The 24,503-nt window shown below is 38.3% G+C and overlaps 1 protein-coding gene across 5 annotated transcripts in view; it reads left to right on the plus strand.

The window, feature by feature from the left end:
- Positions 1–24,503, plus strand: part of ASAP1 (ArfGAP with SH3 domain, ankyrin repeat and PH domain 1) — a 132,889-nt gene that overhangs the window by 105,172 nt on the left and 3,214 nt on the right. For 3 of the 5 annotated variants that reach the window (XM_082044544.1, XM_082044541.1, XM_082044542.1), the window contains 7 exons: positions 2,008–2,115; positions 3,458–3,686; positions 11,444–11,605; positions 14,462–14,528; positions 16,649–16,707; positions 18,685–19,178; positions 22,917–23,039. In XM_082044544.1, coding sequence (XP_081900670.1) covers positions 2,008–2,115; positions 3,458–3,686; positions 11,444–11,605; positions 14,462–14,528; positions 16,649–16,707; positions 18,685–19,178; positions 22,917–23,039 — 1,242 coding nt within the window. The remainder of the gene's footprint in view (positions 1–2,007; positions 2,116–3,457; positions 3,687–11,443; positions 11,606–14,461; positions 14,529–16,648; positions 16,708–18,684; positions 19,179–22,916; positions 23,040–24,503) is intronic. The other 2 variants (XM_082044545.1, XM_082044543.1) reach the window with 1 other exon arrangement.

A 24,503-nucleotide genomic window follows, 5' to 3' on the forward strand; every position in this document is an offset into this window, starting at 1 on the left:
TGGACTGGAGTTGGACCAAGGGTTGGACTTGATGATCTCTGAGGTCTTTTCCAACCCAGTCGATTCTGTGATTCTGTGATTTGGGCTTCCTCACCTCAGAAGTTCTGCTTAGAGACAGTTCTATCAGGAGTATAAAACAACCCCTGCAATATTAAAACTGTCAAAACCTTTTAGGTCTGGATCTTTATATGACTTTTCCAGCTTTGGCTTTTTCCAGTTTATTTAATGGGACACATAGTTCAGAGATGGTGAAAGTCTTTTTAACAAGGAGAATTGAAACGACTTGAAATTAAACCTCGTCAAAGGACAAAGAAGCAAAAGTGTCATGTCTGGAAGTTTGGGGAATCAAAAAATGTGAAACACCAGCTTTTGTGGGACTTGGTCCCTCTGCAGAACCTGATCAGAGCAAAGTCTAAGTAGTGTGGCAGCTTCACATTCAAGACAAAACCTGAAGCATTTACAAAACATTGTCACTTGTGCTTAATTCTGTTTCTCAGAACTTTTTTGCCTCATTTTGATGATCCAAGGAGGAAAGCTACTTTTTCTCTGCAGCTGTAGTAACCTTAATACCTTTCCTTTGATGGCTGAAACTTCTTGTCATGTATTCATTAATTGTCACATAATCAAGAGAGCTCGTCCTTCAAAATCAGAATAATTTTCCCTATTTCTGGGGATGTAAGTGAACATTTTGCTGTGGTTGGTGAGGTGTTAACTCACTGACTTCTCAATGACTCCCATGTCTGCTGTGTAAGTGCTCTTTCTAGTATTTTGAGTATTCTGTCAGCCAAAAAATAGATCAGCTGTGCAACACACAACTGCTATGGGTTGCTTTTTTCTGTGCAGTGTATATTTAATAAAGTAACATCTGCCATTAATGTGGACCAACTGATTGCGTTGTAGAACAAACAAAAACAAGTGGATGTTATCAGTGAGCTTACCTAGCAGTTAATAGTTTCAATTATTGTCATCTAAATTCCGCTGATAACTCGCTGATTATTTCAGTTAACTATAGTAGAGCATTTACAGCTTTTTTCTTCTTATTTTTTGAAGAGGAAAATTATTTCTGGTTTTTCCAAAAGTCGCAATGAGATGAGGTTATGAGGAAAAAGAAATGTAAGCGGACATACTATTTACCATGAGCAAGAAGGTACAAAATAATATCTAGATGTTTGTGATGTGGTAGATATACTAAGCTAATTTCTGTTGCGTAACTGGAGTCTTAACTGTCTAATTAAACTCAATTTCAATTCAGGTGGGTTTATTAATGCTTATGTAACAGATTGAAAATTCTTTCTTTCTTCCAAATTGTATTTTTTGAGGATAGTTAAAGGCTCTCCTGAATCACCTAGTACTCAGTAGACTACATTTCAAAGGATGTGAAGGAATAAAAAATGATGGTAAATGTAAGCACTGAAAAGGAGAACTTATCTCCTCACAATAACCATGAACTAGAATTGTCTTTTTGCTGATCACTGAAGGAGTAGGTTTTTAAAGGAAGTCAATACATTATTTGGGGTGACTAAGTAGAGGAATTTTGTGGGTAAGACACATCGGCTGCATCCAGTGAGAGGGAGAGAGGTATTTAAATAATGGATAAATATCTTTTCATTTGATTCCAGCACAAGGATTGTGATTTTGGAGGGATAACAGTTGTATGTACCAGAGTTGATAAATAGGTTTTGCCTTTCCTTTTTGGAAAGGAGGGCTCCAGATGCATTCTGCTTTTGTGCATATACCTTCTCTTCATGTCATCATCTTAAATGCTTGTCAAACATGTGAGCTTCTACCCATTTTGAGAAAATCTTCCCTTTTAGCCTTTTGGCTGTTTTTCCATACCTCAAATAAATTAAGAACGTTTGTGTGATTGCCCTGAAATTGTTTCTTTGTAATGTCTGGAAAAGTTTTAAACCTCTAAATATTTCAGTTTATTGCTTGCTGTTACAAAACTAACTTCATTGACACCAAAGGAACAGCAAGTGTTTTAACACAAATTATTATTTCTTTCAGCTTTCTCAAGCCAAGGCCGGAAAGTTAAACCCTCATGTCCATGTAGAGTATGAATGGAATCTTCGGCAGGAAGAAATTGATGAAAGCGATGATGACTTAGATGATAAGGTGAGCATGAATTACTTATATGGCTTTGCACAAAACCCATCAAAATTTCTGTTCTGTGGAAACTGATGGAAATTAGAGACATATCTTAACCTTTTTTTTTCTTACAAATTTTTTTTCTGAGGGCAAAAAGCTAATTTTGAGGCCTGTATTAAAGGCTGCTGAAGTGCTTTTTGAATACATTCTGTCAGCCTAGTTATGATGGACTTGAGTTTCAGCAGTTTTGCTTTGACAAGACATACAATATAATATAAATCAGTAAATGTAGATTACTTTGTCACTTTATCCCCTTCTGAATTCTAGGCTGTTCCTTTGTAGCTGGAGGAAATTCAAAGCTTACATACTGTTTTTTTTCTCTCCGTAATTAATTAAAAACTTAGTCGTTGAATCAATTCACTCTGGTTTTCAAAAACTGTGCTTCACACTTTATTCTTGATTTAAAAAAAAAAAAGGGAAGACAAAACTTGAGGGCATAGGATAATAACCATCCTAGAACGTGTGTAAACTTAGCTTCAGTGTCCTACTTTAGCAAGTCAGTTAATTACTCTGTGCTCTGTTTCTGTAATAAGTGGGAATACACCTCTCCTATTTTATATAGGTGCTGTAGAAAGAAATGTGGTCAGCTTTTCATTTTTTTTTGTGGCCCTTGGGACTGAAAGATTCAGAAACTCAAGTCATTTCCATATCCTCAAGGACAGGAGAGAGCAAAATGATGATCTGTGCAAGAAGCCTCCGGAGGGTGACTAATGCTGTATTGGAGATAATAACCTGCCCGAACCGGAGCTGTGGTGAGGCAGATCGTGCTCCATATGCAGCTATTAATATACAGCAGTCAAAAATTGCTGTGTAAAATTCCTTCAAAGAGCAATTATATAGGTTATAAAAGACGAACCGTAGCACTAAATATATTGCTAGTTAAGTCAACAAATAAATCTGATGTGTCAGAAGTGATTATTTTATTTTTAATGTGCTTGATCTTTGAGGATAACTGTCTAGTCTGAGTAGAGAGCTGTTCAAACTGAAAATTATTCTTATATTCTAAAAACTTTACTAGACTTTTATTAGTATATTGTGTAGTATATTATTATTGTGTATTTACTGCTTTAAAAATAAATCTGCCTTTGTGTACATGATGGTTTGTTGATGCTACGATCTTTATTTTTCAGTTAGAGGAGAGGATTTTTCAGGCTGGATTGCTGAGAACAGAAGCAACGTGGGCTTAATTCTCCAATAAAGAAAGAAATTATGTTCATGTTCACTAGAATATGTTTTGTTACATTCTTTCCCAAACATATTAACTATATTTAGCATTTAGACAACTGTATATTTATTTTTCTATTCACAGCCTAGTCCTATAAAGAAAGAAAGATCTCCAAGACCCCAAAGTTTTTGTCACTCTTCAAGCATTTCTCCCCAAGACAAATTGACTCATCCTGCATTTAGCACTCCTAGAGACAAGCAAAGACTCTCCTATGGAGCTTTTACCAATCAGATTTTTGCTTCTACAAGCACAGATTCACCCACCTCTCCAACTGCAGATGCTCCTCCTCTTCCTCCTAGAAATGCTGGCAAAGGTAAGTCTGTCTTCAAACTACGCTTGCGAGCAGTAATTGTTCTATGGTTGTCCTTTACTTAACCAGGTGCATTACAATGTTTCACGATGTAAGGTGGTTTTCTTATTGCATTGATGCGGTAAGATGGTACAATGCATGTTTAAAGCATTAAAAAAAGAAAAGGGGGAAGGGATTAAACACACACTTTGTAATGGACTCACTCTTAGCAGTGTACATGAATGGGTGAAAAGTAATACTCTGCTAAATGAAATTTGGTTCATTTTACACAGAAATTCTGTTTGTATTTTGGAGAAGCATTTTTAAGCATGTACAGTCACAAAAATACAAGTGTTTTAGAAAAAGGCTGATGGTGCATAGTGCTATAAGATGATGTGCTGTGTAGCGTCTGGCAGAGAAGGTGAAGAAACAAAACTTTGGGGGAGAGGAGGTGTGAGAAGATTCCCTCCCCTCACAGTCAGTGTGGAAAAGGAATGACCTGGGAAGTGCTGAGCAGGTTGGTATTAAAGTTCCTTCTCCATCAGTGCAGAAACCCTCTTCTCTTCCCTTTTGGTGAGTGCTGCGGGGATGTGAAGAACAGCAGAGAAAACAGCAGGCCTATTGCCAGGGGGTTATCAAGTCACACAAACTAAACATCACCCATTCTTGCCACAGTGAAATGACCATCTTGGTCTTGTAGAATTATCCATAAGGAAGGTTTGTGCTACAGTTCAGTTTGTTTTGTGATCTGCATGTGGTTGATATGAAAGAAATGGTTTATTTTCTTAATAATAGCAGTGGCATTCTTGGTAGTTCTTGAAAGGGAAGAGAACTTATTTCCATATGGGACTTAACTCCTGCAGCTGTAGCGGATGGTGGTTCTTTGACCTAGACAGCTAGAAACTTCAAGTTCAGAGGATATATTTATGGAACAAAATTGTTACTTCACTATAATTTGGGCAGATCTACTTTTTAGAAAAAGCAAATAAACAAACCACCTTTGTCTTTTCCCTTTTTTTACGTATTCAGTATAGAAATAGCCAAATTGTATTTTTACAGTAGGCTTGTTAGAGAAACCTTTAGTTGTGGTGAAGGCTACAATACAGTTTAAGGCTTCAGCGGTTATGCTGAAGGATGCTCCCTTTTGGTAGCACTGCTATAACTTCATGTTTCCTTTCCCCAAGTGATAGTTAACTTTGTTTTCAAAAACAATGAAGAAATGCTCTTGCTAAAATGCAAAGGAGTCAAAGGGACAGAACAGAGCGTGTTGGTGTCAGGTGTCTGATTTTCCATGGTTCACATACTACGCTTAAGAAGACCGTTCCACCCTCAGTCTTTGTCATGTACTGGCAACTTTCAAATTAATCCCTTGGCTTTTGTTTTTAAACAGGTTTCTTTTCCATTACGAGGCAAAGTGGTTGTGTCAGGGTATACGTTTTTCACGTGACATTTCATAATCCACATTTCTTTATATCAGTTTCACTGGGGACTCATTTGTATTCCCTGGAACTTCACTCCCAGACAAGTGAATCAACATAACACCAAAGCTCCTTGGAAGGAAATGAAGTGCCGAGTTCTTGTTTGTTTTCATATCAAAGATTACACAAAATAAATCCTTATGTATATTAAAACAAAATAATGTGAAATTATCACAAGATACAGAGAACTGTTGCCTTCTAATGCCTCATTAACTGCTTCATCAGATTAGAAAATGCCGGATTCACAGTGTAAGTTAGAGAGGCCGAATGGAACTATTTTTGTTATAGTCACTAGGGTTCTCTGCTTCAAACATGCCAGCATTTTGCAGTCTCTGATGCTGTTTTTTTGCTTGATTTCCATTCAGTAATATTGTAAAGTTTTTAATCAGTTTTAGAAGTTTCCATCAAATACATGTGTGTTACAGGAGTGATTTAACAGGCTCAGAAGAACAGGGAAGCAAAGTGGCAAATACATAGAACATTCATCAGTGTGGAAAAGTCGCTCTGGAAGCATCGTTGCAGATGCGCTTCTGCTTCATTGTAAACCACGCTGTACCTTGTTATCTTCCCCCCTTCCAGCCCCCAAACAGATTGTTTAAAAGAAAAAGAAGCAGAGACTCTACCTCCATAAGACACTGGTGACACTTCTTAATTTTGAAAGTCTGAGGTAATTTTGGTTTTATAGGAAAAAATAATCCTTTAGCATTCATCTGCTCTTTTGAGATTAGAATCATAAAATAGCTTGGGTTGGGTTGAAAGGGACCTTCAAAGCTCATCCAGTCCAACCCCCTGCCATGAGCAGGGACATCTTCACCCAGATCAGGTTGCTCAGAGCCCCGTCCAGCCTGGCCTGGGATGTCTCCAGGGATGGGGCATCCACCACCTCTCTGGGCAACCTGGGCCAGTGTTTTACCGCCCTCATTGTAAAAAATTCTTCCTCATTAGTAGTAGTAGAGTATATCCCTTACAACAAAGTTTAACATACAAGCTTACTTATCAAATCCTTTTTTGTTAGAAAAGTTTATTTTAAGAACTACCTATTTGATTTAAAATTATGTGAAAACATAGTATTATATTTTGTATGAAGCTTCCTAAATAGCAAGAGGAAGAAGAGCATTGAATCTGTAATCAAATGCAATCTTACTTTTTGTCCCCAAATGTCATCTGATCTTTGTCTCTGCTATGGGGTCCCAGCAGGTACCGTGGAACCCTGCTAGAGCATGAAGGGGATAGCTGCTGGGATCTGTGTTTTTGAAAGAGACACAGAATTTTACAGTTTCATGTTTTTTATCCTTGGGGGCGTAGAGATAAAGCTCTTCTCCAACATATGTTGTATATTTAAAGAAAAACACCTCCCTTTAGCCTCTGTAAGCTGGTTTCATTGGCCAGGGAAGTTCCTTGACAGCAGGTTCCCTGGTGTTGCTGAGATGCCACAGTGGACTGGAAGCCATTGAGTCTGAACATTGTGTTGGGGAGAGGAGGTAAGTTTAGAGCAATTTCTGTAACGCACTCCACTCTTGCCTGTGGTTTTCGGTGGATATGGTGTCTAAAAATTAGTCTGATTCATCGTTAAAATTGTATAGGTACAATTGTTGGAGAACATGTGTAGGGGAGCGTACGTCCAGATTTTCCAGTCTGATAACTTTTCAAAATATGTTTTTAAATGCTGGAGCATTAGTGTATCCTAATCTAAACCAGCTTATTTGTGGATACATCTTCATTTCTGCTGTCTCTGTTACACATTCAGTTAATCCTAATAGAATGAAAAGTGCAGAATGAGTACAGTAGCGCTGTAAGCCAACCACTTTGTGCCCTTTCCAGTAGTTTATCTAAGCTCATTTTGGTTCAGCTTACTTGTGTTGTCAGCCAAGGTTTTAGTGACATTCCAAAAATCATCTTTTTCATGAATCTTTCCAGCTTACATCTGCGTTATGGCTCCAGACATCTAGCAGGTCTTCTGGTTTACAAAACCTTTCTGAAAAAAACCCAGCATTGAAATAGTTGCGTTACTCACCGCAGTCACTAAGTCAACTTTTGAACAACCTTAATTGCAAATCGAATGCGAGAGCAGCATTGCCAGCTAGTTCTAAAAGTGTTAGGCAATCTAAGCCATGTTTCCTTAGCTTTAGCTGAAAGCTAGTTGATTTTTGCTGGTTCTGCCTATTTCTCTCACATGGGATGAACATGGAAGTTAGGGATCAATTTTATGTGATGAACTGAAGTTTGAGTCTTCAATACAAGTTTGCATGTTGTGCTCTCTTTTTCGCAGCTCTGTTAGGTGCATCATCCCAGGAGGATCCTTTGTGGTTCCAGTCCACTGCTGCTGCAGACGCTGTGTCATATTATCTGCTTCTTCTCTTGATCAATCTCAGTTTCTACCCAAATTAGCTTTTTTGCATATACTAGTTACACTAATAACACTAGCTATCCCATTCAGACTCTGTATTTTTTTCATACCATAATAGAAAAGGAAGGCGGACAACTGTTGATTTCCTGTGGTTTTTATATTTGTGCGTCAACACAAAACACAGCCTTCTCTAATATAGATTTTTGTTCTTATTTAAAAAAAAACAAACAGGACTTTTTTAGAATTAATTATAGAAGATATTCAGATGCTAATGTTGAATCAATGTATATTCTTAGCTTTCTTGTTCAGAGTGAGCGTGATAATTTTTTCTTTAATTATGGTCTTATTTTCAGTACTGAAGATACATGATCTGAAGTTAGGCAAACTGAAACAGGCTTTAGTAATACCTCTGCAAAAACGTCACTCATAAGATCATTAAAAATAAGTATAACAACACTTGTTCATAAAAATACTATTTTTAATATAAGCTTGCTTTCCTTTGCAGTACCCGTTCTGCCGTTAACTGGAATACTGGTTCTTCCATATCTCTCATTAAGTGGTAAAAAATAAATACCATTGTGAGGTTTTTACACTCTAAACCCACAATTTCTTGAATGGATGGTAACAGCTTTGCATGATTTCACAAGTGCACAAATTAATAGATACTCTACTAACTGCACAAAAGCTGAAGGGCAATGCACGATTAATTGCAGACCTTTCCTAGTTATTTACTGTAGTACAATAAACTTGAGATTATTTGGTCTATTTGCACATGAAAATGCAATCGTCGTAATAAGATAAAGTGATAAAAGACTGCAACAGCTTTACTTGAAAGCAACTGCTCCCCAGCTAAATAAAGGGAGGCCAATAGAAGCAAAATGTTAAAAATTCTAGGTCAAGTGTTTTTTGTGGTTTTCTTGTGTGTGTTTGTGTGTGTGTTGGTTTTGTTGTTGTTCTTCTTGAATGAGGGGGATGATTTACATGAAATGTGAACTTCACAACTATGTGAGAAATCATGATTGAGTGACTGTAGAGAAGTGTTTGACTTAATGCCTGGTTAGAATCACGAAATACTTTCGATCTAGAAAAGCATCTGCTCTGATTATTATTTAGAAATATCTGTCTAGCCTTACATAGTTAAAAATACTTCTGAGATTTTTGCGTGTGTATATATATGTAATACAAAGCATTCTATAATCATCTTATTGACACTTCGTACGTCGTCAGGCCTTTGTATTATTCCACCAGTTGTTTCCATAAACTGATGTAGATTCCAGAACGTTTGCCACGTTGGCTTTATTCAAAGCATGATGTGACTTTATACATCTTTCTGCAAAGATGTTTGGAAGTTTTCCTTTTTTTGGTCCATTTTAAAGTTACTTTATATTTCAGGCATCTCATCATCAGCGTATGACTTCCAAATTCATATTTATTCCTTCTGTGAAATTAAGAAAGGAATAAATGCTGCTGTAACACCTTTTCCCTGTAACCGTTGTATGACTTGTGAACTCATGAAAGCTATGGAGCGATAAAACATTTTTGGACTCTTCTGTGATGTCTGGAGATACCAGTTTGGGGTATAAAATATATCCATATAACCACATTCAAAGAATTCTTTTTTGTACAGAAGGAGTTTTCACTTTATTGGCAATAACAAGTAAGAATGTTACTTCATGTCTGAACTTTCCTTTTTGCTGTAAGCGTGCAGGACTATTTCAGTGCATTTCCTCCACATTTATTGTCCCCTTTAAGCCAAGTTTGAATTATTGGTCACTTGTGGTGGGGTTGGGGAACCCGTGAGCACTGAGTATGAGCAGCAGGACACCAGGTGGTGGTGGGACACAACGGCTGGTGTGTGTGACTCCTTTTCGAGATACCAGAACAAGAGAAGAATATTGTACTGACACACTGTGTATGTTTCATACATGCTTTAAAAATATTACTCTTAAAACTGGATATGAATTTTCCTAGATAGGCTCTCAGTTACTTACAGTTTATACAATACCCTTTGATTTGTATTTATTGAAGCAAACTAAAGAATTTATAACTTGCAGAAATCAAGGGGATTGTCAGTCGAAACTTGGCATGAAAAAGGTTTGGTTTTGTTTTTGCGGGCAGAAACGCTTCAATGCATGGTTTAAATGAGCCTGCTGTTTTAAACTCAAGGAAGAAATTGAAATGAGAAAGGGTACAGATTGGGAAACAATCTTATTAATTTGCACTAAAATTTGACTGCTTGTCAACTAATGGTATTGTGAACTTGGAAGTAAATTGAGAGTAACAATTGCAAAATATATAATTTGATTTACAAACGTAAGCAATTAATGGAAAGCCAGGCACAAAATATCTGCTGGGGTTGTGTTTGAGATAATTCTGAGCAGCAAAAGGCCTTACAGGGATGAATCTAGAAGGGAATAGATTGAATCATTAACTCATTATGGACAGTTTTATTAAGCTTTTATTTGGGGTTAAGAAGAAAGAGGGAAGTCACCTGCTGAAACATACACATACCTGGCAAACATACACATGCCTATAGGATAATTGAAGTTACTTTTTTCAGTGGTGAATTTTAGCAAAGATTATTTTTTACTGATTTTAATACATTTATGATATATAGTAATTTGGGAAGGAAGGCAGACTTGGGTCATTTTCAGTCTACCTATATAAACTGGTAATAAACATTTTTAAAGAGGCAGCTCTGGTTCTTTCTGCAGGTCATGGTATATGCTGGCTAACAAAATGAAGATATTGTTTCCAATGCTTCTCAAATAAGTTAGGTTTTCAAAACCAGACAAGTAGGTTCTATAGTGCTACAGATACATGATAATAGACTTGAAATTTCAGGTAGAAATAAACTTTGCTTTTAAAACTTCATGTCGATTTTCTGCATTGATCCAGAGTCCCTGAGGGCAAAATTCTCTGACATGCAGAACCCAAATCCCAACAACAAAACTCCTAAAGCTGTTCTCACCTAATGTAGAACTAATTTAAGTTGGTTTCATGCCTAATTTCTCGTGGTGGAAACTGCACTGACTTGAGCAGTTGTCGTACGTGTGTTCCCTGTGCTGCCTGTTGTTTGAGCTTCTAATTAAAGCTATTTTTGAAGGTGAATGAAGCTGGTTGTGGAAAACTCGTCTTCCCTCTGGGTTATTCTGTGTTTTAATCTGTATCCGCTCCAACATCCTGTAAAACATGCATTGTGTTGAATGATACTTGTGCCAGCATTGATGCGGAGGGAAATAAAGGATTTAAGGGTAGGGGTGACTGCATAAGCTCTTAGAAGCAATGCTACTGTTAAATATCTCATCTCAGCCTCAGAAAGGGCTTTTTTGATGTCTATTTCATGCGCATTGAATACAACAATTTGCATTGCTCTAAAAAAGTATATTCTGATCTATTTAAACCACAGGGAAAAACAAAAAGGAAAATAACTACATAAAAATCTACTAAGCTTACAATCATATTTTCAGAACACAAGGAAAATTTGTAGGTAGATTTCTGTTCCTCTCCCAAGTTTATTAACAGAATTTGTATGGGGCGTTCTGGAGTAGAGAAAAAAATCCTAACATAATAGACCATCTAGAAAGCTAGTTCATTCTGGTATAAATTAATAGTAGTTGTAATCCCACATGCTAAATATTACTTGATTTTAAGATGACATGCTTGCGCTTGTTTTTAATAATGCCTAAAATTAGAAATCCTGGAGTGATTAATCCTGTATTTTTCAGACATTACTACACGTGTCATTCTATTGTCAAGTTGCTTATATTCCCACAGCTACGATGGTTAAAAATGTGGTGAACGTGTCGTTTAACCTCAACAGTGTTTTGGCATGGCTTGTCTTTTTATTTCAGTCTTTTGCTGCACTTGGCTGTGGGTCTGACTGTGAATTTTTTCAGTGCTGCTTTGACGTTTATGCACATGTATTTGTAAGAAGACTGTTTGTTATTTTGCAGGCCCACCTTCAACCCTCCCTCTAAGCACTCAGTCCTCTAGTGGCAGCTCCACTCTTTCCAAGAAGAGGCCACCTCCCCCACCCCCAGGACACAAAAGAACCCTCTCAGACCCACCAAGCCCACTACCTCATGGACCCCAGAATAAGGGCCCAATTCCTTGGGGTGAGTTTTGAAACGCAAAAACGAAAGGGCAGGGGAAAACAAAAAAAGAAAAACAATAACAAAACCTTGCTGATGGATGATATATGATCTTTGGTTTCATTTACCTGGTGCTTGCTTTCCGATGATTGCAGCTGGAGGTAACGTCGGCTCAGATCAAGCAACAGGTCTATCTTCTGTCGCTCGAGCTTCCAGGCTTCTGTATCTGAGTCTTGCTTGAGAAAACTGAAACTATTCCACGCTCCTTTGGGGCCCAGTTCAGTCTCTCCCTGCTGCCCCCTCTCCCTGCCCCAGCTGCCCTTGCCCCGGCCCCTCGCCTGCTGCATCCTCTGCATCTGCTCCCAGCCCTGCTCCTCTCACCAGCTCCTTCATCCAGGGGATGCTGATTTGGGGCAGACAGGCCTCAGTGAAGCTGAGCGGTTCTCCTGGTTGCCACAAGAGCTGCTTTCCTCAGGCTCCGTGCCAGCTCTCTCCCAGAAGCTATTTGCACCTGTGGCCATGTGTTGTCTCAATATGCTTTGTGATGTTGTCTGTACATATACAAAGACTGATAGTTTTACATCCTTCTACTCACAGAAATTATATAGAAACAACGCCCTCAGACACATGGGTTGTCTTACAGGGTTGTGATATGCAGGGGCAGGAGTTAGACTCGATGGTCCTTGTGTGTCCCTTCCAACTCAGGACATTCTATGATTTTTATATTTTTTAACAGGATACCTTTCGGACAGAAGCTTTTTAGCAACTGCTTTCCAAACTACTCAGATTCTTCCTCTTTTCAATAAACATGGCTCTGTGCAGTCAGCTTCTCCCAGTAACTATAAATCTCAGACCCATGTAATTTTCTATAATTTTAGTCTTTGTGGCAGGATTTCCATAAATCTCTACACTTTTGAGCTGGAATCCACTGCTTACATAGGGGGGTCATCCATACACTACTTATGTCATAAATTATCCTCTCTCTGCTCTAATACAAATACGAAATTACTAGCCTAAAAAGAAACCTGCAAGCCTAAAAGCACCATTTTTTTTTTTCATCAAATTGAGTTAAATGTGCAAATCATAGAGTGCTCATGTAGAATATGTAATTTAATCTGGGATTTAAAACAAAGAGAAGTCCAATGAAAAGCAAAGTCTTTTTCTAAAGGAATACGAATAATGGCAATATTTTTAATTCTCTGCTTTTCAAATGTCTGGAACATGTTCTGGAGTCTAACAGCCCAGCACTATTTCAGAGGTAGTAAAGATATTTTGAAAGGCTGGGACTTCAAAACTTTTTAAAAGCCAAAATATTCAAGTCCAAAACATCACCTAAAATACCATATACTGGTAAACTATAATGTAACTAGTGGAATGAGAAGTGTGGTAGGAACAGATGCTAAGCTAGGGCCAGCTTGTATTAGACAACAGATGAAGGAAAAGGGAAATCTGGGAAAGGGGCAGGTGTAGAGTTGAAGATGAAGAACGTTACAGTGGCAGAAGAGCTTTTCAAAGTGGGGCCAGAGAAGAACATTGTGTGTTCTGTCTCTGCTCTACAGTGCAGACTAAACTTCAGTGGGTGGAAGAGGAGCCTCTTCTCCCCTTTTTCTCAGATTTTTCTTATTTTAAGCAAGTATTAAGTTTTGTGTTTAAAACAGAGTTTCTTGTGTCTGCCTTTGTAGTTTTTGTTTAAGAATACTGTTGGATGTTCACTGTTTTCCCTTTCAGAAGCTTTTTTTTGTGTCGTTACGTTTCTTGTTACGTTGAATTTCAGCATTTGTTTTCCAATCTGTGCATTCATTGAAGTTTCAAGCAGAGCAATCTTTAGCGTATATCTAAGCAAATTAAGTTACTATTCAAAGATGTTTAAAAACATCATTTAGATTATTTTATATTTCCATAGCAACCATGAGATTTTTATTCGCTTCATCCATAGGATCTACATGCGAAGGATTCGCTGTCTTACCTTTCTATTTTTCTTTTTTCAAGTATAAGCATATTTTTAGCAAAGCTCAGCCTGAGCTTTTTCTGCTGCTTCGTTTAGACTTCAATGCACTAAATATGATATCTAGGCAGATATGTCATTGTTTTGCATGGGAAGTGTTTTGTGTTCTTGGATTGTTAAATGTCACTTCACATCTAATGGTTGGTAAAGATGATTCTAAGCTTGTTTAGACATGCTGTAGTAGAAAAGGGAAAGGGGGATGATAAAAGCATTAATTAATTGTACCTTGGCAATGGCTAATGAAAGAGAAACCTTCTGCTGAAGGAGTTCAGAAGCACTTGGATTTGGATTTTTTTTGCCTTTTGACAGAACTGAGTCAACCCAGGATCTTTTCTTTACCAGCAGTTAAATGTTCAGGTTGTGGTAACACACTGGCTTAGTCACTAAATCAGCAAAGGCTATTCTTCATGGTGGATAAAATACCAATCCTTAGAAATTGGATGTTTTGTGAATAAAATTAAATTCATGGTGGTTTTACAAAGACGTGCCTCATAACGCAAAATGTAAACATCTGCGGTAAATTTATTTGATCCTGGCCTGCAGCATCTCCTCCTATTGAGAGATAATTGAAACACTATATTCAAAACAAGTGCCCTACAGCAGTGTAACTCAGCCGTGTCAGTCAATCTTTCCAGCAGATGTGAGTTGTTTTAAAACGTATGTTACATGGAAGGTCACGTTGGATTCTTATAGTCCCTGCCACCTTCTCGGTTACAAAATTATTAATAAAGAATGATCTGCAAAATCTTCAAACATTGTATAGAGGATACTTGGAAGAATGTGTACTTTGCTTTAAGTTGCACCTTCTGCTGATGATATTTCAGTTATCCTAATGATCCTTTTTTTTTTTTTAAATTGTGCTTTTTTCACCACAGGTAATGATTTGGGCCCACCTTCAACTAAGGCTGCAAACAAGTTTGAGGGGATGTCTCAGCAGTCAAGGTAAAATCTGTGTATATGAAGGCAAAGATGAAAATTTATCTAAACATAACTCATTTGTAGATTAGAAAAAAAATTAGCCTTTCATATGAAGTAAAACCCTAGCTATGTTTATACATCAGCTTTCTGCATTCCTTACTACCATACAAATACTTTGGCTGCGTGGAGCCTCCTACGCTGTTCATAGCTGTCCATGCACAATTCACCCTTTGAGCGGGATGGACACAGTGACTCGTATTAGAATCTCTCTCCTGCTCCTACAGAAACGCTCTCTGAGGGGCAGTGTCTCCTCAGATGCTGTCCAGCAGAACAAAAGGTTTATTTTCATGTCCCCTGGCATTTCATTTTATCTGCTGTAGCTGTAGAAGTGTCACTTTGGGGACAGGGTGGCATCGAGGTGGCTCTGTAAGAGAGATAATTCATCTTAGCCTTCCAGCTTTATTGTTTTCCAGTCTGTCAAGCTTACGTGCTGACAAACAATCGCAATCTGTAATAACAAAAACTGCTTTTAGCTCATAGTTCGTCAGGTCAGTACACTGCAAGTGTCTTATTGAATAGGTGGAGTAGTAAGGACAGCCGTACACTCCTGTCCCTCACTGTTTGTTACTCCTTTATCTGCGCAGTGATTCCAGAGTCCTGAGGGTCAAAGCTTGGGGATTCTGATAAACATGGGCCTCAGGCAGCACAAGGGAGACCTTGCATGACCAGCAGTCCATTGCTGGGGATGGATGTGTAACATCAAACACATCCCAGCAGCAGATTTACAGGTAGAACATCTAGACACTCCTCAGCCTGTGATCTGCCGCATTGGGACAGGCAGCAAACGTGCCATTGGTGGCACAGCTGGTTTGCTGTGTTGGCTAAATCGACCCAGGTGGCACTGGCTGCTCAGGAAAGAAGTGGAGATGCTTTACAGCACTTGATACTTGTAAGACATAAAGAGTAAGAGTATGGTACTTGTGCTTGATGGCATTAGATAAAGGCCAAGGCAATTTATTGAATCGAGATGGAGCTTGGCTGTTCTTTCAATTTTGTGCCGTTATATATTTTGACTATTAAAAAAAAGCTAGGAAATGAAGATCAAAGTGCTTCATCAGACACATTTTAAAACATTAGCTTCAGAGGCAAATAATACCAGAATCAAGGCTGTTGATACAGAAGACTTCACTCTGTTGAACTTCCTCCCTTGATTTTCTTTTTCCTTTTTTTTTATTTTTAGTGAATATTTTAAGGTGATACTGATTTATATTTGTTTATTTATTGTTTGATCTTTATGCCTAAAATCAATTGGCTTTCTTCTTCCACAGTACTTTACTATAGGAGTCACATGAGTGTGATGTTGGTGGAAGAAATTTGGTGCTTTTTTGTTGAAACTTGTAATATGTTTTGCCCTCACTTGCCATGTTTTCAAATCTGAGTTTGCCTGGCGTTAATTCTGGAAAAATGTATAAAACAGAAAACACAGATGGGAAGTTTTGGCAATATGCAACTATCTCAGATTTTTATGCTGTAATTAAATCACTCACTCCTGTCCTGCTTGTATTGTTCCTTACTATTATGAGTAGCTAACTCAGCTGTAATACAGGTTGACAGAGTAAAGCATGTTGTTTTCACACAATCATGAGTGTTTCCTTGGAGTAGCAGAGACTTTATCTCCGAAAGCAGCTGCAGTTTGTGTGTAATAGAACGTTGTACTCGTGCGGTTGGCTCAGTCCTGGAAAACTTTAAACCACTGACCTAAAGGACTGATTATGTTTTGAATGCTTCAGTATGGTTATTTGAAAGACCAAATATTCCTTAGAAGTTCAGGATCTGCCCACCAAGCTGGTCTTTCAGCTTCACCTATTTTCGCAGTATATTTTTACACATATCATAGTTCATAGAATAAATCTGCTGTGTAGCATTAAAGCTGTGTGGGGTTTTTCCTCTGCAAAAGCGGTTCATTTTAATAGTGCTTTGAGTTTTGGGATTGATCGACAGACAAGATGACAAGTTGGTTTGAGAAAAGAAGCAAAAGAAATGTAGTGTTTATAGGTTATGGATGTGTAGAGGGGAAAAAATGAAAAGAAAATGTATATTTTATAACAGTTGTAAGCACTAATAATTCATATCTGTTAATGTAGCACCGGGACTGCAAAGACTGCACTTGGCCCTAGAGTTCTTCCCAAACTACCTCAAAAAGGTAGGAGTTCTTTTCCGGTGTATTCCCATCATTATATCTTTTAAATGTGTGTGAAAGTGGATACTGGTTTTAAATATATGGAACTTTTCAGCAGAAGTTTTATTTCTAAAATGAAACCATGAAAGTTGAGCAAAACTGAAAGGATTTTGGAAGATCAAGAAGGTTTTTATTAAACTAAAAAAATAGTTGGACCTATGGAACATAAGGAGGAAACTAATTGAAGCTGGAAGAGCCCTCAGGTCAGCTGGTCCAATCCAGCACCCAAAGTGGGGCCAATGTTCTGACATGGGAGCAGGTTGCACAAGGCCATGTCCAGTTGCTTTTGGGTATCTCCATGGACAACCTCTTTGACCGCTTTTGTTGGTAAATTGTTTTTTCCTCCTAATACCTAAGTCCAATTTCTTGATACCTTTGAAGCAAATTGTGTCTGTTGCCATGTCTTGGCGATCAGGGTTGTCTTTATAGCTGCTCTGAAAAGAGTCGGGTACTGATACATATTCACTTATATATCAGTGACAGACTTGCTGGAACCATCGTCCCAGTGAACACCTTATGGCCCTTTATTTTTAGAAATGTTTTCTTCTAGTCTCTCTTTAAACCTTTACAGCAGGTTTTATTTAGTTTTTCGAGTTCTTGCAGCAGTTAACTATAAAGTTGAAAGTAGACCTATCTCATAGCTCTGTCTGATATAGAATCCATCAAAAATACGTTATATCTGTATGCATGGGTGGTCACTATGTGATGTCGCTATGTCACCAGTGACAGGGTACCACTGCAAAGGGGTTCAACATTTGATTTTAAAAGATACAGGTGAAAATTTAAGATGAGCTCAATCAAAGCACTTTATAAGGGCAACTTTCGTATTATTTACTTACGCCTCAAAGCATTGTGGATCATCAGTGCTTGTGCATTTGCTACTAGATAAGTCTGGGAGACAAAGCCTTACACAGGTATCAATGCAGACATTTTTTAAAATGAGGCATCTGAGAGTAGCTATACAACTTCTTCCATGGAAATTATGTGAAGTTTTCTTTCTTTTTTCTTTGTATAACCATAAATATAGCATGACAGTGTTCTTGCAGTAGGTGGTATCTAGAGCAAGTGGTGTTGCTTTCATAGTAAAATGTCAGGCCACCTTTTTGGCTGGTAGACTACGACACTAAAGCAGTGCTGAATACAACAGGAAATTATTCCTTCGAGCCAAAAGGTGTTGCTTTCATCATGGGTTGGAACCTTTTTCTCTCCTGTCCCCCTTTGTCTGTTTTACTATAGGGTTTTTTAGTTTAGGGCTTTGGAGTTTTTGTTGTGTTCTTATGGTTTTGTTTTTAAGGTAGATTGCAGTCAAGTTTTCTTAGTGGAATCAATACATGACACTGAGGAAAAACTATTTAAACAGCTATTTTCAAAAGACACAGTTTAAAACTTCACATGTTTACTAAATTTTAAATATTTACTATAATTCATTTTGAATGTCTCTAGTACAGTTTATTCTGTATACTATATAGACATGCTCACTCTAAGATTTTGCAGGTACTAATCCTGGGACTCGGGGTGTTTTTGTATGGAGTTCAACTGTATACATGAGTAATTGTCATTAAACAGAATTTTCATTGCAGTCACCTCAGTGTTGTTTTGCAAAACATGTATTTTCTTACATTTAGTATTTTTTGGTTTAGGTCCAAAAAAAGGATCACTTTATTTCATTTTAAGTAGTTAACCTATAAATTGACACCTCGTAGCTGTTGGATTAAGCACTTCTGGCCTTCAGAAGGAGCAACGAAATGGGACCTCAGGGAAAGAGGGTCACGTAAAGTTGTTTTATCTTACATTTAGCGTAGACTAGGAGGACGTATGGACAGCTATTGGGGCCCAGCGAACACGTGGTCATTTACACAATTACAGTTTTGATATGTGCGTAAGTACTTTAACATTAAAATGAGATTGTGAAAAAAACACTGTTATGCTCTTTTCTTTTAGTGGCACTAAGGAAAATAGAAACCAGTCATCATCTTTCAATAGATAAATCCCATCACGTGGAAATGTTTCAGAAGCCCTCGCTGTCCATCGATATACCGCAGAAACCACAACCTGGAGACTTGCCCCCAAAGCCTCTGCCTCTGGAATTAACTCCGAAACCTCAAGATTTACCCCCAAAGCCTGGAGAACTACCCCCAAAGCCTCAGCTGGGAGACTTGCCACCAAAACCACAACTTGGAGACTTACCTCCAAAACCGCAAATGAAGGACCTTCCTCCAAAACCTCAGCTAGGAGAGCTGTTGGCTAAAACTCAAGGTGGAGAAGCATCACCGAAGCCTCAGCCCTCAGAGGCAAATCAAAAATCTCACTCCTTAGATCTTTCTCCGAACGTACAATCTAGAGACACCATCCAAAGGCAAGCGTCTGAAGAGTCTAATGACATAACACACACCCTGCCAGAAACCCCTGTGCCACTTCCCAGGAAAATAAATATGGTAGGTGTAATTTCAGGTAGTTGAAAGTACCCATGGAAGGCTTTGAAGTTTCTGTAGGACTATCTGTGCAAAACCAAAACAAAATAAAACCGCCCTTGAGCTATGCACACAAAGCAACGTTATGGGCTGGGCTGGGGGGTGAGGAGCTCGTTCTGTGCTCCCAAGCAGCTTCAGCAAATGCTGGGGGTTTCCAAGGCCTCTTGCGTGCTGAAACAAATCTGAGTGATATAAAACAATGGCTTTGGGAGCATGACAGTGTCTTTAGATCCATTAGGGAACTTGGGCATTTTTATCTGTGCCAGTCATACTCCTGAATTGATGGGTAGTTTTCTTTGCTGCTTTTGCTCCCTGCTTTTTGTGCCTTAGATTACTAGAACATTTGTGTATCTGACTTCTGTAAATTTAAGAAAGAATGTTAGCACCTATTGTCAGTAGATAAAAAATGTGAAGTACACGTAAACTGTGACAAACTAGTAAATGTTGCTGTTGTGAGTATTTAATGTCGGTGTGTTTAAGCGGATAACGGAAGTTTGGATATATTACTGAAGTGGCAAAATTGACATAGCTGGATGCTGTGTAGCAGCAGAACTGGATTCCAGGTCTCCTTTTGCAACCCCCAATTCATTTTGCTAACCAGTGCAATTTCCATCCAACAGAGGATTCTTCATGCATATGTATATTGAAATCACTTTATGAAACTCCAGAGCTCTCAAGATTTTCGTCATTAAGAATACATCAAAAAGGAGATGGTTTTGCTTGTCAAATTGGCTATGCAAAGCACTTATGTGAAAGGCAATAAGACTTCCCTTCTTGTAGTGAAAGCAGGGGGTGAGTTTCTCCCTCCTTGTGCTTGTCTGAGGACAAACGTTCTCAGGAACCATCACCTGCTTGGCTTTTGTCACGGGCTTGTCTGTGAGCTCCTTTCAAAACTGAGAGCGACAGGGTTGTTGCTCGGGCTTCCTGAGTGTTCTGAAGATTAAATAAAATAGCCCAGGAATCTGATCAAAAGGTGTCTGCAACTACCATTTGTTTATTTACCTGTGTGTAAACATAAGCAGGCAAATGATGCTGGACATTCTCAGCTGTTTGTCACTTTATTAAATAAGGGAAGAAAGCAAACAGTGGGTTAGTGGTGGGGTTGGTTGGTTGGTTGGGGTTTTTTTTGTTTGTTCTGGTTTGGTGGTGGTGGTTGTTTTTTTAAACTGTCACCCTGCTTTACACAGAAAAATGCTGAAGAAAAATTCCGTGTTCTCCAAATTCAGCCATTTTCCACATGTGCAGTAAATTAAATAGTTCCACTGTTTAGCAGTGATCAACATTATGATGCACCCATGATAATTTCCTTTTGGTTTTCTGCACATCATTGCATACACACTTGTACCTCTTCTTGTTCACTGCAGTCTTTCTTGGTCAAGTCATAATGTGCAAGAATTGTTTTTCATGTGTCTTGCCTGTATTTTCATCCTCTCAGCACAAACTGCTCAAATTCTGCATCCTGGTGCAACATTCAAACCCATGACAGCAGCCGCCAGTCCTTGTGGTTCTTCCCTCTTGGCTTTGACTGTTCAGCCACTAAACAGATGAGCACAAACTTTTTATTGGAAGTTTTAGCAAATAAATTGTTCAGAATGATTAGGTAAAAAAAATACCAATGCTGTTAATATATAAGGACTTGAAAAGAGATTTTTAGAGGAATGAAACTTGCTCTGAGTGTGTCTAGAATCACACTGAGCACCTGAGTGTTCTTCTGTGTGTGTGTGTTTTCTATAAAGGAGACAAAATATTACATTTTCAACCAAATAATAAACCCTCCCTGTTCTTATTTACATTTAATTATTAATAACCACAGCAGCTGATTATTATTCAGTGTTAAGCACAGAAGTCTCTTCTTAATAAGCACTAATATTGGATATACGAGTCAGGGTGAACGTCCTATTTGTTTTACAGTCGCAAATGACACGTCCTGGCATTGCTTCTATTTCTTTACACATCAATGCCTGAAACTGTGTTCCAGAAAATATATACCCTATTTAGATCCATCCTTTTTTAAACCTTCCCAAGATGACATACACTTTGGGCTTGAACTCTCCTTTTTACTGAAAGGAATAGAATATTAAAATGTCATTTGTGGTGCTGATCAGAATGAACCAGGAGCAATCGCCATAATCTTTCATGTGTCCTTACAAGCTGAGTTACATACAGTTTTCTAAGTTTCAAGGAATTTAACTTTCTTTAGTCTCTCTATTAATTGAGACAATTTTTATCTGGCAGAAGTCGCTTCCCTTCATCACCAGAGGATTGATTGGAAACGCTCTTAGTTTGCAAAGGTTCTCTGGAGTTCAAAGCTGGGACTGGTTCCAAATACCCATTAATATTGAATTTCAGTCCCTAGTGATAGTTGATATTTTTGTTCAAATTGCACGAATTTCTTTAAAAAAGAGAAAGTGTTCTTTGAAGTAACTTCTTGCTGAAAAAAAAATCCCTTTGATCTCATATGGACTTTACTTCAGGTATTTCTGTTCATTTGGCTTGAATATGCGGTTTTTTTAGTCTTATGTTGTTGCATTAACCGCTTTGTCCCTTAGATTCCTCTATAATTGTTATTTTTCTGTACCTTGAGTTTAGTATCTGTGCTCTTTGCTGTGTGTCTGTTCTGCTGTTCATCTGCAGGGAGGTTTTTTTTTTTTTTTGCAAAAGCATGGAGCTATTTCAAATAGGTTGGTAATAGCAAAGAGAAGGCTCCCTAGGAAATTTCCTCTGTGAAGTTACTTTTGGCTCAAATTCCTCTAAATCTGCTGACTTCTTCCTTCGTAGCCCTTCTGCTTCCCAGCTCCTTGTGCTCTTCTTGGTTTTTGCATTCTCGTTGTCTGACTATTCCTGTTCAAAGAAGAAACTGTAGTTTTTGTAGGAGTGTGGGTATGAAAATACAGTAATATGAAGTGTTTTGCTGTGAATATTACTTCCTTACTCTATTTGGGAATAATTTAAAGCATTTTCCCTGCCGTGAGAAACAACTGTTCAGGGAGGAGTCCACGGCTCAGGCTTTTTCACATGAATTAGCAGAATGCAGCAACGTATGACCTAGAAAATACTTGGACGCCGAATGGTAGAGCTGTGAGAATATGTATCCTGCCTTATCATCACAAAATAGTACTGCCATCTGAAATTAAGATTCTTTTAGTAAGAAATTGCTAACATTCTGCATGAAAAATCACTCAAAAAGTAATTTCCAGTCCTATGACTAGATCCAAAAAAATCACAGGATACTGTGTTTTTGCACTAGGTCCAAAACAGTAAGGAATAATGGGATTTCAGGGCAACGTTTTCTTCAGCCTTCACCATTCAGAGGAGGCTGGACTTCATTTCCTGTTCATGGTGGGTTTTTTAATGGTGTACTAAAGGAGAAAGAAGGTGTTTGTGGACCGGAACAATGTAAAGACGCTATTTAATCTTTCTTTGCTGGAGGAAGCATGGGTTACTTAAGCTGTGCTCTACAGGTTACAGTCTCTTGGGAGTTCTGAATCTTAAGAAGCAAAAAGCCTACATTTGCGTAGGTAATTGTTTTAAATTAACCTTGTTGAAGTGGAGTTTTTAGATTTTATGTCCCCAGTTGCAGGGAAAGCTATTTAATAGTCTTCACCTTGTAAAACAGAACAACATTAAAAGGCAAAATTCATAGAATATATATGTTTTCAGTGTTCCTTATGTCTTTCACCTAAAACCTCATTCTATTTTTAGGGGAAAAACAAAGTTAGGCGAGTGAAGACCATTTATGACTGTCAGGCAGATAATGATGATGAGCTCACGTTTGTTGAAGGAGAAGTAATTATTGTAACCGGTGAAGAGGACCAAGAGTGGTGGGTACGTATGTTTTCCTTGTATAGTTCCACGTAACTTCTTTATGACTTTTAAAGGGAAGCCTCTTTGTCCAAATTTGGGGGATTTGACATTATTTTGGTTTGTGGGTGTTTTGTTTGGGTTTTTTTGGTTGGTTTCTGGGAGTTTGTTGCCTGAGCTAACATCCAGCCCTTGAACTCATGTTAGAGAAAGACCCTTTTCTCTGGTAGGGTCTGTCTCTTCTCTGCTAGAACCATCTTAAGTTGGTTTGTCTTTATTGCTGCTTCATAACACATATTTACAAATGTCACTCTTCATAATGCACACTTGCCTTTCATTAAATGGAGAGGTGGTGATTTTACTCTATTTAACACGCTTACACCCTTCATGAAAAATGTGATAGGGAATTATCATAAGTTCACCAGAAAGATTAAGTTATACCTACAGGGCTTGCTGGAAGTCTGAAAAACTATTTGTAATCGGTGCTGTAAGGTGATGTTTTTCCTCCTTAAATGGCAGGTAGTTAACAGTTTTTTCTTTCTCTTCTTCCCTCCCGTGCCATCAGTTTGTATCACACTCCCCCCTCCTCTGAGCTGTGTATTCTCTGTGGTTCTTGAGTACTAACACCCTCCCTTGACACTCTTTCTTGCCTCTGAAGCCCTTGCCCCACCACACTGCCCTACCTGAGAATTGTTACTGGAGAAAAGGAGACAGGTTTCATTTTGAAAACAAATTCTTACCATGATGCTGCATATGATTTCCTAATGTAAGCACAGCAAAACCTTTGCTGTTTGAGTTCTAGCTACAAGTTTTCTTCTCGCTCACCATTTAAGTCGGGAAGATTTTCAAATGAAAAGATGGTATCACAAGAGCAATGCCCAGGGAAAAGCTGCTGCATTCACCGAACCGTCCAGCCCATGATTACTGTTGCGTTACTTGCTGAATCTGTTTTGTGAAGTGGCTTATTAAGATCCCTGGGTACAAGCCTGACAAGTTCCATGGAGCGCACCAGGCTGAGCATTTCCGAGAAGGGAAACGAGGGCTGTTGACTCATATGATTCAAAAATTTGGCTCTATAAGAGGAAATGGCCAGCCCTGCGTGTTTCCCCTTCCCATTTTGTTAGCTTGTGGAAGAGGAAGGAGGTACAGTGTTGTTCTGAAAGTAGTGAGCGTAGAATTCTCTAAACCACGTCCCTAAGAGCCTCATCTGCTTACGTATTGTTTGCTGTAATGACACCATACACAAACCTTAAGCAAAACCAGAAATAAAAATCTTACGCTGCAGCAAGATGAGTGTTACGTGGCCAGTTAAGGCTGCTACTGCACTGCTCTCAGTTTGATAGTTGTTGATAATTATGCATTTTAAACATACCAAGTTCATATAGGAGGTACCTTTAAAAAAAAAGTTGCTTGGCTATTTCTTCATAAATGATTATTATACAAAACATGTAAGAAGTTGTACATGAAGGCTGCTTGATCAGATGATAC

This window comes from Streptopelia decaocto (assembly GCF_964273445.1).
Source record: "Streptopelia decaocto genome assembly, chromosome: 2".
Lineage (NCBI taxonomy): Eukaryota > Metazoa > Chordata > Aves > Columbiformes > Columbidae > Streptopelia > Streptopelia decaocto.